Raw genomic sequence first — 15675 nt, forward strand, 5'->3', positions numbered from 1 at the left:
CCACATATCTTCCTTATTTTTTATAATGATTTAAAATAAACACATGCTGGGGCACCTAGGTGGCTCAGTCGGTTAAGCATCCAACTTTGGCTCTGGTTATGATCTCACAGTTTGTGAGTTCGAGCCCCGTGTCAGGCTCTGTGCTGACAGCTCAGAGCCTGGAGCCTGCTTCCGATTCTGTGTCTCCCTCTCTCTCTGCCCCTCTCCTTGCTCATGCTCTGTCTCTCTCTCAAAATTAAATAAACAGTAAAAAAAAATTTAAACACATGCTGTCATTTACCTATCATGACTACTGCTGAAAGGGTAGTCTGTCCCATTTCTTTTTTTTTTTTAAACACCTTTGCTGAGGTATAATTGACATAGTATAAAATCCACCCATTGTAAGGATTCAATTCAGTTATTCTTAGTACATTTATAGTGTTCTGCAACCATCACCATAATCCAGTTTTAGAACATTTCCATCATCTCCAGAATTCCCTTGTGCTCATTTACAGTAAGTCTTGGATCCCAACACCCAACCTGGAAAATCACTAATCTACCTTCTGTCTCTATGGATCTGCTTTTTCTAGACATTTCAAACAAATGGAATTATACAGTACTGTATCTGTCTGGCTTCTTTCACAAAGTATAATAATTCTGAGTTTCATCCATGTTGTAGTATATTTCCTCCTCCGAGGGAATTTTAGAATCAGCTTGTCAAAAAAAATGTTTTATATATTTTTTAACTTTATTTATTTATTTTGAGGGAGAGAGAGAGAGAGAGAGAGAGGCAGAGAGAGGGAGAGACAGAATCCCAAGCAGGCTCTACGCTGCCAGTGAAGAGCCTGATGTGGGCTCAAACCCATGAATTGTGAGATCATGACCTGAGACAGATTCAAGAGTCATAGACGCTTAAACGACTGAGCCACCCAGGTGCCCCTGTCAAAAAAATGTTTTAAAAACTCCTGCCAGCCAGGTGGGAAAGTCTTTGCTCAGCATAGCCTTTAATGACTCTTGTTTCTTGCTTGGATTCTCCATCTGCTGAAATATTTTGGAATAATTATTTTAGATTTAGAACATTTCTGAACGTAATAAAACTACATGAAAGTACAAAAGTACTTTTTATTGGATAAAGACCTTCAGTTTCAGGATTCCCTGAAGACATCAACATGTAGGATTAGAAGCACTACCATTGAGAAGACAGAAAGGAAACTAAATAAAGAATATATACATGGTTATAGTTGTATTCAGTGTGATTGGTGTTACCTTTTTTTTTTTTTTTTTTTTTACTTCTCTTTTGCTTTGGCTCATATCCTGAAAATAAATACTTTGCAAATTTCCTGGCTATCATGGTAAGAGGTGTTAAACAATATTATTCTCCATTTTATTGTGACTGTAATAGCATCTCATTAGACCAAAGTCATGTATCTGACAACTTCTTGTCTGGCACATGATGAGGAAACAAGGAGAAATAACTTAAAGACAAAAGAACCAAATAATTATAACAATTGTTATTAATAATTATAACAATTATATTTATATACAATTGTATACATATAATATATACAATTATAATAATAATTGTAATAAGTATAACATACTCATAGGACGTCCCTATCAGGTCCTCATTAGAAATTTATGTACTTCTACTTTATACACAGTTCTAACAAGCTTTGCTCTCTTACTGCCCCTAAGACAATCAAAAGCAACAGATCACTGAGAGGGAGAGAAAGAGAAGAAAGGGAACCAGGAGACACTGGTGCTTAGAAGAGGATTTACTACTAAGAGTGAGAAATAAGCACTTGATACAGGAGGAGACAGAAAATAGATGCAGAGGCCTGGGACCACTCAGCGAACTATGACAGCACAGCTGGATTACAGCCCCGGAGAGCTAATGATGAGTCTATGTCTTTACTAAAAGAAGGTTCCTAATGTTCAAATCTAGAAAAAGGTATGTAACTACTAGCTAACTAAATTCATAAATAAATAAACAACCAAACTACTTTGGTTTGCTATATTCTATTATGAAGGCAGCAGCATTTATACCATATACTGCAGTAAAAGCAGTATATAGCTTTTAGACAAATGTCTGTTAAAATGGTTAGAAATCTTTTACAAATTTCTTGCTAGAAGGAGTATATTTCAGTCCTCAGGATAATGCTTTTATTTTTTATTTATTTTTATTTTTTAATGTTTATTTTTGAGAGAGAGAGAGAAAGAGTGAGAGAGAGAGAGAGAGAGAGAGAGAGAGGACGAGCAGGAAAGGGCCAGAGAGAGAGAGGGAGACAGAATCCAAAGCAGGCTCCAGACTCTGAGCCATTAGCACAGAGCCTGACACGGGGCTTGAACCCACAAACTGCAAGATCATGACCTAAGCTGAAGTCAGAGGCTTAACTAACTGGGCCACCCAGGTACCTCAGGATAATGCTTTTAAATATGAACAGATGATTCCTAATATTGCTGAAAATGTAGCATTTCTGCATTTCTTATTTTTTGGCCTGTCCTCATCAACTGACAAAAATTACGATGCTGGGCTAATCTTTGGGAGATTGCAACCCCATTCATAACTAGATATTACAACATTTAAAGTCCATACTATAAAGAAGTTATTGATTATTGTTGGGTTAAGTTACATTTGCAGTAAACTAAACATCTTATGAATTAGGTTGTATAAAACATTTTTCTATTACTAAATGAACATGGGACTTATTATCTGAAAATAAATAGTATGGAAGATAGGTTTCACTGAGAACAATGGATCAACAGTCCAGAGAAGGAGCTTGCACCCTGCCAGCTACTCATTTGGCAAACTTGCATGTGCCTTTTAACCTTCTTGAGCTACAGTTTCTTCATCTAAGAGGTAAAAGAAAACCCAGTACAAACAGAACTACAGATACAGGCGAGTTACCTAATCATTCTTACCCCTCAGTTTCCTCTTTTGGAAAAATGGGAATGTTTGTTACCTCTGCCAAACAGACTGTTACAAGGAGTAAATGGCTCAATAACCATTAGCTTTTAGGAATCATATTGTCACTTGTGTGGAAATTTTGTCTTTTTCTCCTGAAACATATTTTTACTTCCCTAGGCTTCAAGATTTACAGAAATGTATTTCCATCTGATTACTGTGTAAAGCTGCTTCTGCTCTTCCCATACAAACATCCTTTCCTCCACCAACCACAGGCATGTTTAAAAAAAAAAGATGCTCTATATACATAATTTTTTAGCCCCATAAAAAAGTCAACCCACGAGGTAGGTACTATTATTATCCCCAATTTACAGATGAGAAAACTAGAGCGTACATATGTCGTGACTCACCTAGGTCACAGGGCTGGGAAGAGATGAATGGAGTCCCATCTAGAAAACTGTAGGAGGCCAGGCTGACCAAAGCTGGGAGGGGCTGCAGCAGACAACAAGGCTAGGACATCCTGGGGCACAGATATGGTCTGAAGGACCTGGAAAACTGAGCAGAGAGGCAAAAATAGAAGCATTAGAAGTTTTCGAGCAGGGGAGCACCAGGGGCAGAATTGATATTTTCAAATAATCAATCTTACAATTTTGTATCTATTTTCTAGGCAAATAATAGCAACTAACTTTTATTTAACCCTTATTAAAGCTCTGCTCTAGACCTCTGCATGTATTTGCTCATTGAATACTTATAACAACTCTAAAAGGTAGGCACTGTCATTTGCTCCATTTTACAGATGAGAAAACTGAGGCGCAGAAAGATGCAAGAACTCACCAAAATCCAGACAGCTTGCAAGTGATGGAACTAGGCTTCCCTGGCAGGCAGCCTGGCCCTGGTGTCTACTGTGGCCTCGGTGCCACAGTGCTTTCGTTAATAGACATGTACCGCAGTCTAGACATATAAGGCTAGCAGGGGAGGCAGCAAGAATGGAGAAAAGGGGAAATTTTGAAAGAAAAGTGGGTGGGGTTTCTGGACTCACTAGAACTTGGGGGGAACAAGAAGGGGAGTAAGTTGAAAATGAAATAAAAGTTTTCATTCCCCTGGGAGAATCACGGCACCTCTGAGGAAGACAAGGAGCTGGTCTGGAGGAACCACGATGGAAATGCAGGTGGTGTTGAATTCAGGGTAGTGCCAGGAATGCTAGAGAGATGGCTGCAGCTGGCAGCATTGCTCAGTGAGTAGACAGCACTCCGGAAAGAGATGTGAGGGCCTCCTGCAAAGATAAACTCTCAAGTCAGGAAAACAGGTAAACTCTCCAGGAAGAGAGAGCGAAGAAAGGAAAAGAGTAAGTCTCTAAGTCTAGGTAACCACCAAGGACAGGAGATGAGAGGAAACAGCAAGACAAAGAGGCTAACACATACCAGTGCCCGTGGCGCACCAGCCCTTGCAAATATGCCGTGGGATTTAGGAGAGCAGCCCTGTAAGGCAGCTAATGTTGCTCCTGGAGATAGAGGACTTTGAGTTAAGGCATTCAGGGGTCTTTCCCACAATCACACAGCAAGTAAGTGATGTAACTGGAATGTGAACCTAGTCCATGCAATCCCAAAGTCCATCTCTTTCCATCAACAAAAATGTGTGGAAAGGGGAAAATGCCTGACACAGGTGAAGGCTGGTGGCTGGTGTCTAGGACAAGGGTGGCAGGACACAAAGCCCTAGAGGTGAACCAGAATAGGATTTTAAAAGGCTACATCATGTCTAGGAACTAAAGAGCCAGTGGAAGTTTTTCAGCAGGAAAGTAATATAAGAATCGTTTTAAGACAAGAATATAAACAAATATAAAAAGAGAAGTATTAAAAAATGGACAGGATGGGGAAGAAACTAGGACCAGAGAACACAGATGGCGGTAACTCTGTACTTTTTTTGATGAGTAATGATGCTCTGGGCTGGAGCTGGAACAAAGGCAGCACGGAAGAAAGAGACTGGATTCAGGAGGTATGCAGAGATATTATGGTAAGACCTGCCCATCCCTCTCCCAGGGGAGGTCCCCAGAAGGCAGTTGGAAATAGGATCTACCACTGAAAAGAGTTCTAGGATGGAGATTTAGAATTCAGAAGTCATCAGGAAGAGATGGTATCACCAGGAACTGGAAGACCAAGAGAAGATGACCAAGCAGGAAATTCTGGGGGCAAAGTAAACAAATAGAGGATTTGAAGGACCGTTTCTGGAAAAGGCTCCAGTGCTCATCTGCTCTTACGAGTTTCCTTTTCCTTTTGTATCCTGTCTACAGAAGGGGAGCAGGTCTTGACCTTTCAGAACTTCCGTTGCTGCCTGTTCTGCCCTCATCTCGAGCACAGACACTATTTTCCTTACAAAGCCATGGGCTGGCTTTGTTCTCTCTCAGGGAGAGATCCCAGAGCCCCAAACCCATGCCTGTGCAACAGGACAGGGGAGGTCACATCTCAAAGAAATGTTTAGACAGTCAAGTCTGCAGACCCTGGTCATTATTCGGAAGTGGTGGTGGCTACTGGTTCTCTGAGAAATCCGCTGTGGCACTGAAAAGGGCGTCTTGTAAGGACCATGAAATGCTCACATTCAGAGAGTGGTAGTTACTGAAATCACTTAGGAGAGGGGAGCATGAAATGCTGGTAAGAAATTGGAGGCAGTGAGTTGTTGAGGTTCTTTCAAAGAGATTTAAACAGAATATTCAGGTCAGTATGTATCCCAGGTCAATTGAGAGCTCTTTATGCAATCTTTCTAAAATTATGACATCAAATATATGGAAAGCTAAAGGTTTTTCAGATGATGATCACATACCCTGCCATTCACCCCTATTTTCTATACTGACTTGATACTTCAGTATACTTAACAGTAGACTGAAAATTTGGACTTTGGGACAGGCAGGTCTGGGTTAGAATCCCAGGTCTGCTATTTAATAACTGAGGCCACAGGGTAAATCACTCAAACTTTGAACCTCAGTTTCCTCAACTGTAAACTAAGATAGTACCTCCTGTGGCCGTTAATATTGACTGGATTGTTTAACTTCTGTTCCATTCCAACTCCCTTATCAAGTGCCGGTGGATACAACAGAGGCTGGAAAAGTCAAAGGCAAGTTTCCCAGACTCCCTTGCAGCTGGGTTTCATATCTAACCTAGTTCTGCCAAGTAGGGCATGCCTGAGGGAGACTCTGGAGGTAGACGTGGGCAGTGTAAAGCTCCAAGAAGACACTGGATCTTCTAGTAACCACTGTAGAAGTGACTGGTATTTTGGGAATGTGGAGGTGGAGTTTCAGCATTTGGACCCAAGTATGTGACAGGAGACAGTAGCTGTGGGGTTCCCCCAGAAAAGTCCCATGTTCTGGCCGAGCATTCTCCTGGTTGTGTTGTTCCTGACAGTACAGAATGCAAACTGATTTTCACTGCTCCCCCAGAAATTCTTAAGCTGCTAAATACCCTGCAATAATTGTCATTTTGTTTAAACTACTAGTTGGAATGGATTCCCTTTTTTTCAACTCATAGACCAACCTCATAAGGTTTTGTGGGAAAGGCAATGTATGTAAACTAGTACAGTGCTTAATACCTCATGAGCCACGTAACTATTATTAGCGAATTGTATGTCCTCAATCGTATGTCACAATTAGCGAATCAGTGTCCACAATGAAGTAAAAATAAGCATCCTGCAATTTCTTAAGGATTTTCTGATCTTATTTTTTGAAACACATTTTGGTTCTAAGATTCTTAGTTCTACGTATTATAGAGGTTTTAGTTTTGTGCACAGTTAGGATCGACAAAGTGAAACATTAATTATCAAACTAAGAAACATGTCCTCTTTAAAATGAGGAAAACCAGGATAAAAGAAAACGCCCGTATTGTTTTTCACTTAAGTTGTGGAATTGTCTTCAATTTCAGTACCAGACACAGTTAGGAGTGGTCTTAAAAGACTTTTAGACAATGGCTGAGAAGGTCAAAGGTCTTTTGTTCTTTCCCAGGCTCTGCTTATCTTGTTAGCATCTTCTGATCTCATTGGGGAGATCCATAACTTAACATAAAAGGTTTTTGCCAAACTTGCATTCTTATCTTTTATTTAGGGAGACCTTACTGTTTTCAAACATTTGAGAGTAAGAATGGATTTAATTGTGTTTAATCTTTATTGGAAGATATGTAACAAGATGCTGTAAGCAAAGCTTTTAAGCTTCTAAATACTACTGTGATTTTGTTTATGTTCAATTACTTTCATAAGTCATTGACCAAAAAAATAGTAGTTTAAAAAAAAAAAAACTTGAATTTATTACTCATTTTCCTTTCTTGATTCTCCCCAAACTATTTACTGGACGTTGAGCATTTAAAATATCTGTAGAGCAGGGCACCTGGGTGGCTCAGTCAGTTGACTCTTGATTTCAGCTCAGGTCATGATCTCATAGTTCCTGGTTTTGAGCCCCACATTGGACTCTGAGCCAACAGTGCAGAGTCTGCTTAGGATTCTCTGTCTCCCTCTCTCTCTGCCCCTCCCCTGCTCATTCTCTCTCTCTCTCTCAAAATAAATAAACAAACTTAAAATATATCTATCTGTAGAGCCAATTAAAGACAAATCTACTTGTTACAGTTTTCATTACGGATGCTTCATGTTAGCAGTCTTAGTTTATGTTCTGTTTATCTGAAATTCTGATTTTGCTTTTAGTTTAGGGGGTATCAATGATGTCTCTGTTAATTTAACAAAGGCCCAGACAAATATAAAATATTTTCAATTCTGATAAAAAAAAAAAACTTCTTTTGTGACAGGACACATAGAATTCTTTTTGGCATTCCCCAATTAAGCAAATAAAAACACAACTTTTCTGTTATTTGGGAATATATTAAAAGGCCACTGGAAACTAAAAAGACAGAAGTAACTGAATTTTTTCAAGATCGGCCTAATTATTTCTCAAAAATAGAAAAGGCTCCAATGGAAAAAAAATGCAATGAAAATAATTTATAGGACAATGTCATTGCCTTCTTTGAGCTCTGAAAATATTTTCTGCGTCCAAGTGAAATTTAATCACTTTATTATTGTATTAAGGGGAAACTTGCAATAAGTGGTCTGTGGAACTTTATGTAATTGTCCCTTCTGAAACTCAAGAGATTGATAAATTACTGAGGTCAGTAATTTTGTGACTGTTATTAATATTTTTTAAACAAAGAGGGGTGTCTGGGTGGCTCAGTTGGTTAAGTGTCTGACTCTTGACTTCAGTTCAGGTCATGATCTCACAGTTCGTGGGATTGAGCCCCTGCAGCTGGCTCCTCTCTGGCAGTGCAGAGTCGGCTTGGGATTCTCTCTCTCCTCTCTCCCTGCTCATGTGCTCTCTAAATAAATAAATAGATAAAGCTTAAATATATATTTTTATATAAAATATAAAATATATTTTATTAAATTATTTAAATATAACAAATTTATTAATATGTTAAATATATATTTATTTAAAAATATATATGTATAATATAAATATATATATAAACACAGAAACTGAAGAATTAAAATACACAAGAGGGGGTTGCCTGGGGTAACCCAGTCAGTTGAGCGACCGACTTGATTTCAGCTCAGGTCATGATCTCACTGTCGTGAGATGGAGCCCTGTGTCCAGCTCTGTGCTGGGCATGGGGCCTCCTTGAGAGTCTCCCTTTCTCTGTCCCTCCCACACTTGCCCATGCACTCTCTCTCTAAAATAAATAAATTAATTAAAATTAAATAAAATACACAAGAAAGAGCAGATATAACAGTTTTATGAATGTAGTCAGGATATGGTTTCTACTACTATGTACAATTGAAAAAAAATGTTTTATGTTTATTTATTTTTGATAGGGAGAGAGAGATAGAGTCAGAGCATGAGTGGAAGAGGGGCCGCGAGAGAGGGAGACACAGAATCCGAAGCAGATTCCAGGGTCTGATCTGTCAACACAGAGCCTAATGTGGGGCTCAAACCCACAAACGTGAGATCATGGCCTGAACTGAAGTCAGACACTTAGCCGACTGAGCCACCCAGGTGCCCCTATTACAATTATTTTTAATAAGCTAGTTCCCTTTTATTATGTTCTCTTTAAAATGAATTGTGGTTCTATAACTGTTAAACTAGTATCAGATAAACCTATGAGAACATTAGAGTCTGAAGTCATAAGCAGTAACATTCTAATTTCAAATTGTTTTGTAAAGCAATACCAAAAATAAGAGACAAAAAAACCCCCTAGTATTATAAAAAGATCCAAAATTCTTTTAAAATAGGATGAAGAATTTTACATTTATGATTTGGGTTAAAAACTGCTAAGGAGGGGTACCTGGGTGGCTCAGTCAGTTAAGCATCCAACTTCAGCTCAGGTCATTATCTCACGGTTCGTGGGTTCAAGCCCTGCATCGGGCTCTGTGCTGACAGCTCAGAGCCTGGAGCCTATTTCAGATTCTGTCTCTCCCTCTCTCTCTGCCCCTTCCCTACTCACGCTCTGTCTCTATCTCTCAAAAATAAACAATAAAAAAAAATTATTTTAATTAAAAAAACTGCTAAGGAAACTTACTGTACATGTTCTCTTTTTCTCGTATTTCTTATGTGTCAATATTTGGGGAAGAAGGGTGAAAATGAATGTACATTTATTTACATGATGCCTATTATTGGTAAATTAATAGAATTATCCCTTATGGCTGCTGAAAAAGTTTGTTAATAAAATTCATTAATTAATTTGAAGTTTGAAATGTATTTAGATCTAGGCCTATGATTTTAAGCATAATTTATGAAGCATGAGATAATTAATAAACTTTTAATTGATAATTAAAATTATAGCTCAGTGATGTCTTTCATCAGGAATTTTTTTGCCCACGGAGAGGGTATGCATAGATTTTTTTTTAATGCTAGGCTCAGAGTTTATTGTAGATACACAGTCTTACTGATTATTCACAATTTATGATATACAGAGATGAATGCCTCTATTCTTATTAGAAGAGACACATAAAATAAGATTTGTTCATAACCATTTTAAAAATAAACTTAAATTTTAGAACAGCTTTAGTTTTATAGAAAAAGAGGACAGGGGTGCCTGGGTGGCTCAGTCAGTTAAGCATCTGACTCTTGGTTTCAGCTCAGGTCATGGTCACACGGTTTTGTGAGTTTGAGCCCTGCATCCAGCTCCGCTCTGACAGTGCAGAGCCTGCTTGGGATTTTCTTTCTCTCTCTCTCTCTCTCTCTCTCTCTCTCTTTCTCTCTGCCCATCCCCCACTCATACTGTCCATCTCTCTCAAAATATATAAACTTAAAAAAAAAAGAGGACAGGGTTCTTGAATACCCCATACTTAGTATACTCTACAGTTAATATCTAACATTATTTAAAAATTTTTTTTTCAGCGTTTATTTTTTTGGGACAGAGAGAGACAGAGCATGAACAGGGGAGGGGCAGAGAGAGAGGGAGACACAGAATCGGAAACAGGCTCCAGGCTCTGAGCCACCAGCCCAGAGCCTGACGCGGGGCTCAAACTCACGGACCGCGAGATCGTGACCTGGCTGAAGTCGGATGCTTAACTGACTGCGCCACCCAGGCGCCCCAGTATCTAACATTATTTTAACTGTCACAACTAAGAAATTAACATTGGTATATCACTATTAAATAAATTCCATATTCAAATTTCATTAGCTTTTCCCTAATTTGCTTTTCTGTCCCACGATCCCATCCAGGATGCTTCATTACCGTATACAAGGCGATTCACTCTTTGTGCGTGAAGTTTAAAGGTCTTTGGCAAATGCAGTGTCACCTTTCCACCACAATAGTGACACACAGATTAGTTCCACCACACTTACAAAGCCCTCTGTTCCCAATCTTTTGAGAATTCCCAGAGGATGAGTTTTCAGACTGATATTTCAGCTTGATCTTTGGTTGGGAAAACCTAGGCTGTGAATTTTTTCAGGCAGTGGTTCTCAATCCTAGCTGCACACTGGAATTACCTGGCAACCTTTAAAAAATATTAATGACTGGTCCTCACTCCAGATCCTAGTTTCACTGGTCCGGGGTGTGGGCCTGGGCATTGGGATTTTGAAAAGTTCCTGAGAGGCTCACAATGTGCAGGTACGATTCAGAACCACTGATCTTGTGTTCATCTGTTTCATGATTGGATTCAGCTGCATTTTGATAACAACACAAATGATTAATTGATGCATCTACATCATTTTGGGGGGGGAGATACTATGAACTGTCATGTAAGTTTTTAAGTAAGTAATATGGCAAGGATGCATTTCACATGCTAACTAATCATGTACACAAAACACTCTGGCTGGAGGAGGCTTTTCTGCTGTTATTTCCTGTTTGATCAACCTGGGCAGCTCCAGGTTATTTCCTCGAAGGGTATTCAGCCATGTTTCAGGTTGGCTTGACCATCATCTCTGGACTCTAGGATGCTGCTAATCCCCTGATATCCAGCCACTTTCCCTACCCAGCACGTGGTTTATGGCCCCTGCCTGAGTGTCTGTTAAGGAGTCCCCAGGCTCTAGGTTTTGTGGACTATCTTGTAAGCCCAGACCTGCCTTCAATTGTCAGCTACCTTCTATGACCCTCTTCAGGTTGACACAGGAACCCTGCAAACATTCTCCATACCCCCTGGCGGCTGAGGAAGACTGAGTGGCCTCTCTCAGGTCTGCTCTAAGCCTAGATCTGCCTCGCAACCATTTCTGCTCCACTTCAGTTGCCCCTTGGCAGAATTCCCAACAGAAGATAGGCCCACAGGTGCACTCTGGGGATCCCCAAACCCTAAATCCATCACAACCCTCCAGAGTTTCAACCCCTAAGAGGGGCTAAGGAGCCAAGCCCCATCTTTAAATCTAAAATCTGGGGCGCCTGGGTGGCGCAGTCGGTGAAGCGTCCGACTTCAGCCAGGTCACAATCTCGCGGTCCGTGAGTTCGAGCCCCGCGTCAGGCTCTGGGCTGATGGCTCAGAGCCTGGAGCCTGTTTCCGATTCTGTGTCTCCTTCTCTCTCTGCCCCTCGCCCGTTCATGCTCTGTCTCTCTCTGTCCCAAAAATAAATAAACGTTGAAAAAAAATTTAAAAAAAAATCTAAAATCTCCCTTTCTTCTTCTAGTTCCTTCTTACAGTAGAAAGGCAGCAAGAAGGGAAAACTGAGTCACGTTCTCATTCCTTCCCACCCTATGGTTTACATCATGAATTCTATGCTTGCTGTCCTCTATGTTCTGCTAATGATACACAGTGCCAAGATTTTAGAATTTAAAAAACAACTTTTCTCTCTCAAGAATCTGACTTTCTTGGGGTGCATGGATGGCTCAGTCGGTTAAGCATCTGACTTCAGCTCAGGTCATGATCTCATGGTTCGTGGGTTTGAGCCCCATGTCCAGCTCTGTGCTGACAGCTCAGGAGCTGCTTTGGATCCTGGGTCTCTGCCCCTCTCCCACTCCCACTCTGTCTCTTGCTCTCAAAAATAAATAATAAAAACATTTTTAAAAAAAGAATCTGAATTTCTCAAAATAATGGGCTGTCAGACAGTTGCTTCTCTTGTTTTCTAAATATCCCTTCAGAAATCCAGTCTCCTTCTGTGCTCTGGGCTGTATCTGCTTTCTGCTCCAATGAAGCGAAAGACACTGACTAAAGTGACAAAGCACTTGAGGCAAAAAGAAGATTATGGCAAAGAAAAATCTCTATTGATGTCTCAGAGTAATACCCCTCTACAATCACATCATAAAATGATATGGACCTGCTACATCAAGTGAATGTCAATTTGCAGCCAGATAAATTTGGAAAGCAAAATGATTTCAATGCAATTTCTAATAATGGCCAATAAGATGTACTTGCATTTAAAAGCACATAGATCTTTCCTCACAAGTGACAGAATAGGCTGAACATCTATTTTAGGGTTGAATAAAAGTTCCAGATCACACGCATTCAAGATCTGAGGACACAGAAGAAGAATATCATATCCAGTCTGTATATATATTCCAGGAAGATTTCACTGCCAAGGTGACAGCTGTGGATAGCTGTCCAGAGGAACTTTAGTCAAAGTCTATTGAGATTAAAAAAAAAAAAAGACGAATAAAAACAAATGAAGAATGAAAATCCCTTGGAAGACCAGATTATTAACTCTGTGCTCCAAATCAAAAGATGAGTAACCAGACTTTGCTATTTGTTTCTTCCTCAGCTGGAAAGACAGCTAATGATGCAGAATGAAATGAGAGAAAGGCAGATGGCTTTGCAGATTGCTTGGTCTCGAGAATTCCTCAAATATTTTGGAACTTTTTTTGGCATTGCAGCCATCTCTTTAACAGCTGGGTATGTTTGCTATTTACTTTAAACTTGTCTTAAGTAATTTACTTATTTTTTTCTTTTGACATTACATATTATCATAAAGTTGACCAAGATAGGACTTTGTTGCAAATAGTGTATATGTAAAAACAGTAATCCCTTATAGCTTAGTCCTTGGAGATAACTGTAGAACCAGGGTAGAAATAGTTAATTCTACCTCTAGTGTCTCAGATTTCTTCTATCCTTTTCTCCATTTTATAAGTTACAGGACTGACTTGATACCAAGATAGAAAAAGTCCTCTGCTAATTTATCTCCACAATCCATAAGGGGGATACAGCAATACTTAACCATTTTTTAAATGATTAACCTGAGCCTCAATGTCAAATAAAGACGAGCAAGTCATAGACTCTGCTCTTGAGAATTGCAGACTCTGGGGAGAGATTGTGGGTAAGAAAATTCTATTTCTGTAAAATACTCAAATGAACTAAGTACCTTCTAAAATGGAAGACATTCGTCCAAAAGCAGGTAATTTTTTTTCATTGAGTATGGAGATAAGTATTTACAGGCCATTCTTAATATTTATTCTTTTTTGTTCTTGAACCAGAGCAATACGAAGGAAGAAGCCAGCCTTCCTCTTCCCTATCATTCCATTAGGCTTTGTCCTCACCTACCAGTATGACTTAGGATATGGAACCCTTCTCCAAAGAATGAAAGGTCAGTTTTTGATAAAGCAGAGTCTATTTCTGATTCATCTTCTGGTTCAAGGATCCTCTCCTTATGATCCCTTCATTTATGGGCATTTTGAGAAGACCCCTCTCTCTGAGCTTCCAATGACCAACATATCTGCTCCCTCTCACAGCAGTGTGCTAGAGTCAACTCATACCAGCTCACGTGAACTATCAAATTTTCAGGAATTTGTAAGCTGGTTGTTAAATACAGTCATTATTAAAAATTAAATTATATAAACTTATAATTAAATAAATTACAAAAATAATATTAAATTCTATTAAAAACAATGGTAATATATACTCAACTTACCAGTTTTTCATTATTTTACTATTATCAGTACTCCTTAGTTATGTGTATCTATTTTATGTGTATCTACTGTATCTGCATGGCAGAAATGCAGATACAATATACAGACACAATAAGATACAGATACAACCCTGACTTCAGTGGCATCCCATTGGTAGCCTGAAGTTGGTCATGGTGGGAATATTTACACATGGAAATCTGCAAACACCAAACCAAGGCTTGACTTACTATCTTGTTGATTGTCTAAGCCAGGGGTTGGCAAACTATGGCCTGCAGGCTGGCCACGTTTTTGAAAATAAAGTTTTATTAAAACACAGACATGCCCATTGATTTCTGAATTGTCTGTGGATATATTCCCATTACCACAACAGAGCTGAGTGGCTGCAATAGAGACATAAGGTCCCACAAGCCTAAAATATTTACTGTCTGGCCCTTTTAAGAAAGCTTGCCAACATGGTCTAGACTGAAGGAAGTGAAGAAGAAAATGTTAATATTGTAGATTGTGCTTAAATGTTTGTTGTGTCAATGGCTATTACATTGTGACTAGCACAAACAGTTGAGGAAATATTCTCCCAACATTTAAAAACTGTTATCTGAAAAATAAATAAAGTAAAATAAAATAAAAACTATTATCCGATTCAGCTAAGTTGTCTACATCATTCTCAAACAAATAACATTCCAACATATGTTACTGTTTCCACTTTTGTCCTACTCATTAGTATAAATGAAAATACCAACAAACATTCATGTTGGAATTATGCTCTCTCATCAATTACAACTATAGATTAGCTATGAATATAATATTTCAGGAAAAAACAATAAAAACATTCTGAGAATCAATTTGCTATGGGAAATTTATGATAAAGTATAGAGAACATTTTATAATTTTTTGACAAATTGTGTGCTACATTTATTTTATATAAGTAAAATTTATAATAAACTTATGTTCATAATAAACTTATATGCTTTTTTTTTTTTCCGGGAGAGCTGGTTGTTAAATAATCACCAGCACCATGCTGTTCTCAAAGAACTCTGGATTTTATTGCCCTAGAAAATAGCACTGCCACTGTCCCTTCTTCTTGAGCCTTTGACCCAGAGTATATTGGAAACAGTGCTTTCCCAAGCCTTTCCTCTCATGGGCTCTGTGGGCACATCACTGTCTCTCAAGCTCTGTGGGGACTGATTTGGTACAGGAAGGGAAGAAGTATAGACTCCTTTGCAGGTATTGGAATCAGGGAGTAGAACTTCTCTTTCCCAAGCCTAGAGAGATACAAGGGTTATATGTTCTTAAAAATTCCCATTTGAAGATGGAAATACATTTTCCACACAAAAACTCTGCAAAAATGTTCCTTGGGGTCAAGCATTATTGGTATCATATCATAGTTCAGCTATATTGTGGGCTAAATAGTTTTTTGTTGATGGCCTAGAAATATCTTGATTGCATTATTACTATGGGAAAATGCATTAAACACTGACCTACAAATTAAATTCTGGAGTGCAATCT

The 15675-nt window shown here is 38.9% G+C and overlaps 1 protein-coding gene across 5 annotated transcripts in view; it reads left to right on the forward strand.

Moving 5' to 3' along the window:
• The window catches only part of PLGRKT (plasminogen receptor with a C-terminal lysine), a 44336-nt gene that overhangs the window by 26349 nt on the left and 2312 nt on the right, over window positions 1–15675 (forward strand). For all 5 annotated transcript variants that reach the window (XM_011288234.4, XM_011288235.4, XM_011288236.4 and 2 more), the window contains exons 4-5: window positions 13032–13162; window positions 13741–13850. In XM_011288234.4, coding sequence (XP_011286536.1) covers window positions 13032–13162; window positions 13741–13850 — 241 coding nt within the window. The remainder of the gene's footprint in view (window positions 1–13031; window positions 13163–13740; window positions 13851–15675) is intronic.

Source organism: Felis catus, chromosome D4 (genome assembly GCF_018350175.1).
Source record: "Felis catus isolate Fca126 chromosome D4, F.catus_Fca126_mat1.0, whole genome shotgun sequence".
In the NCBI taxonomy this organism is placed as follows: Eukaryota; Metazoa; Chordata; class Mammalia; order Carnivora; family Felidae; genus Felis; species Felis catus.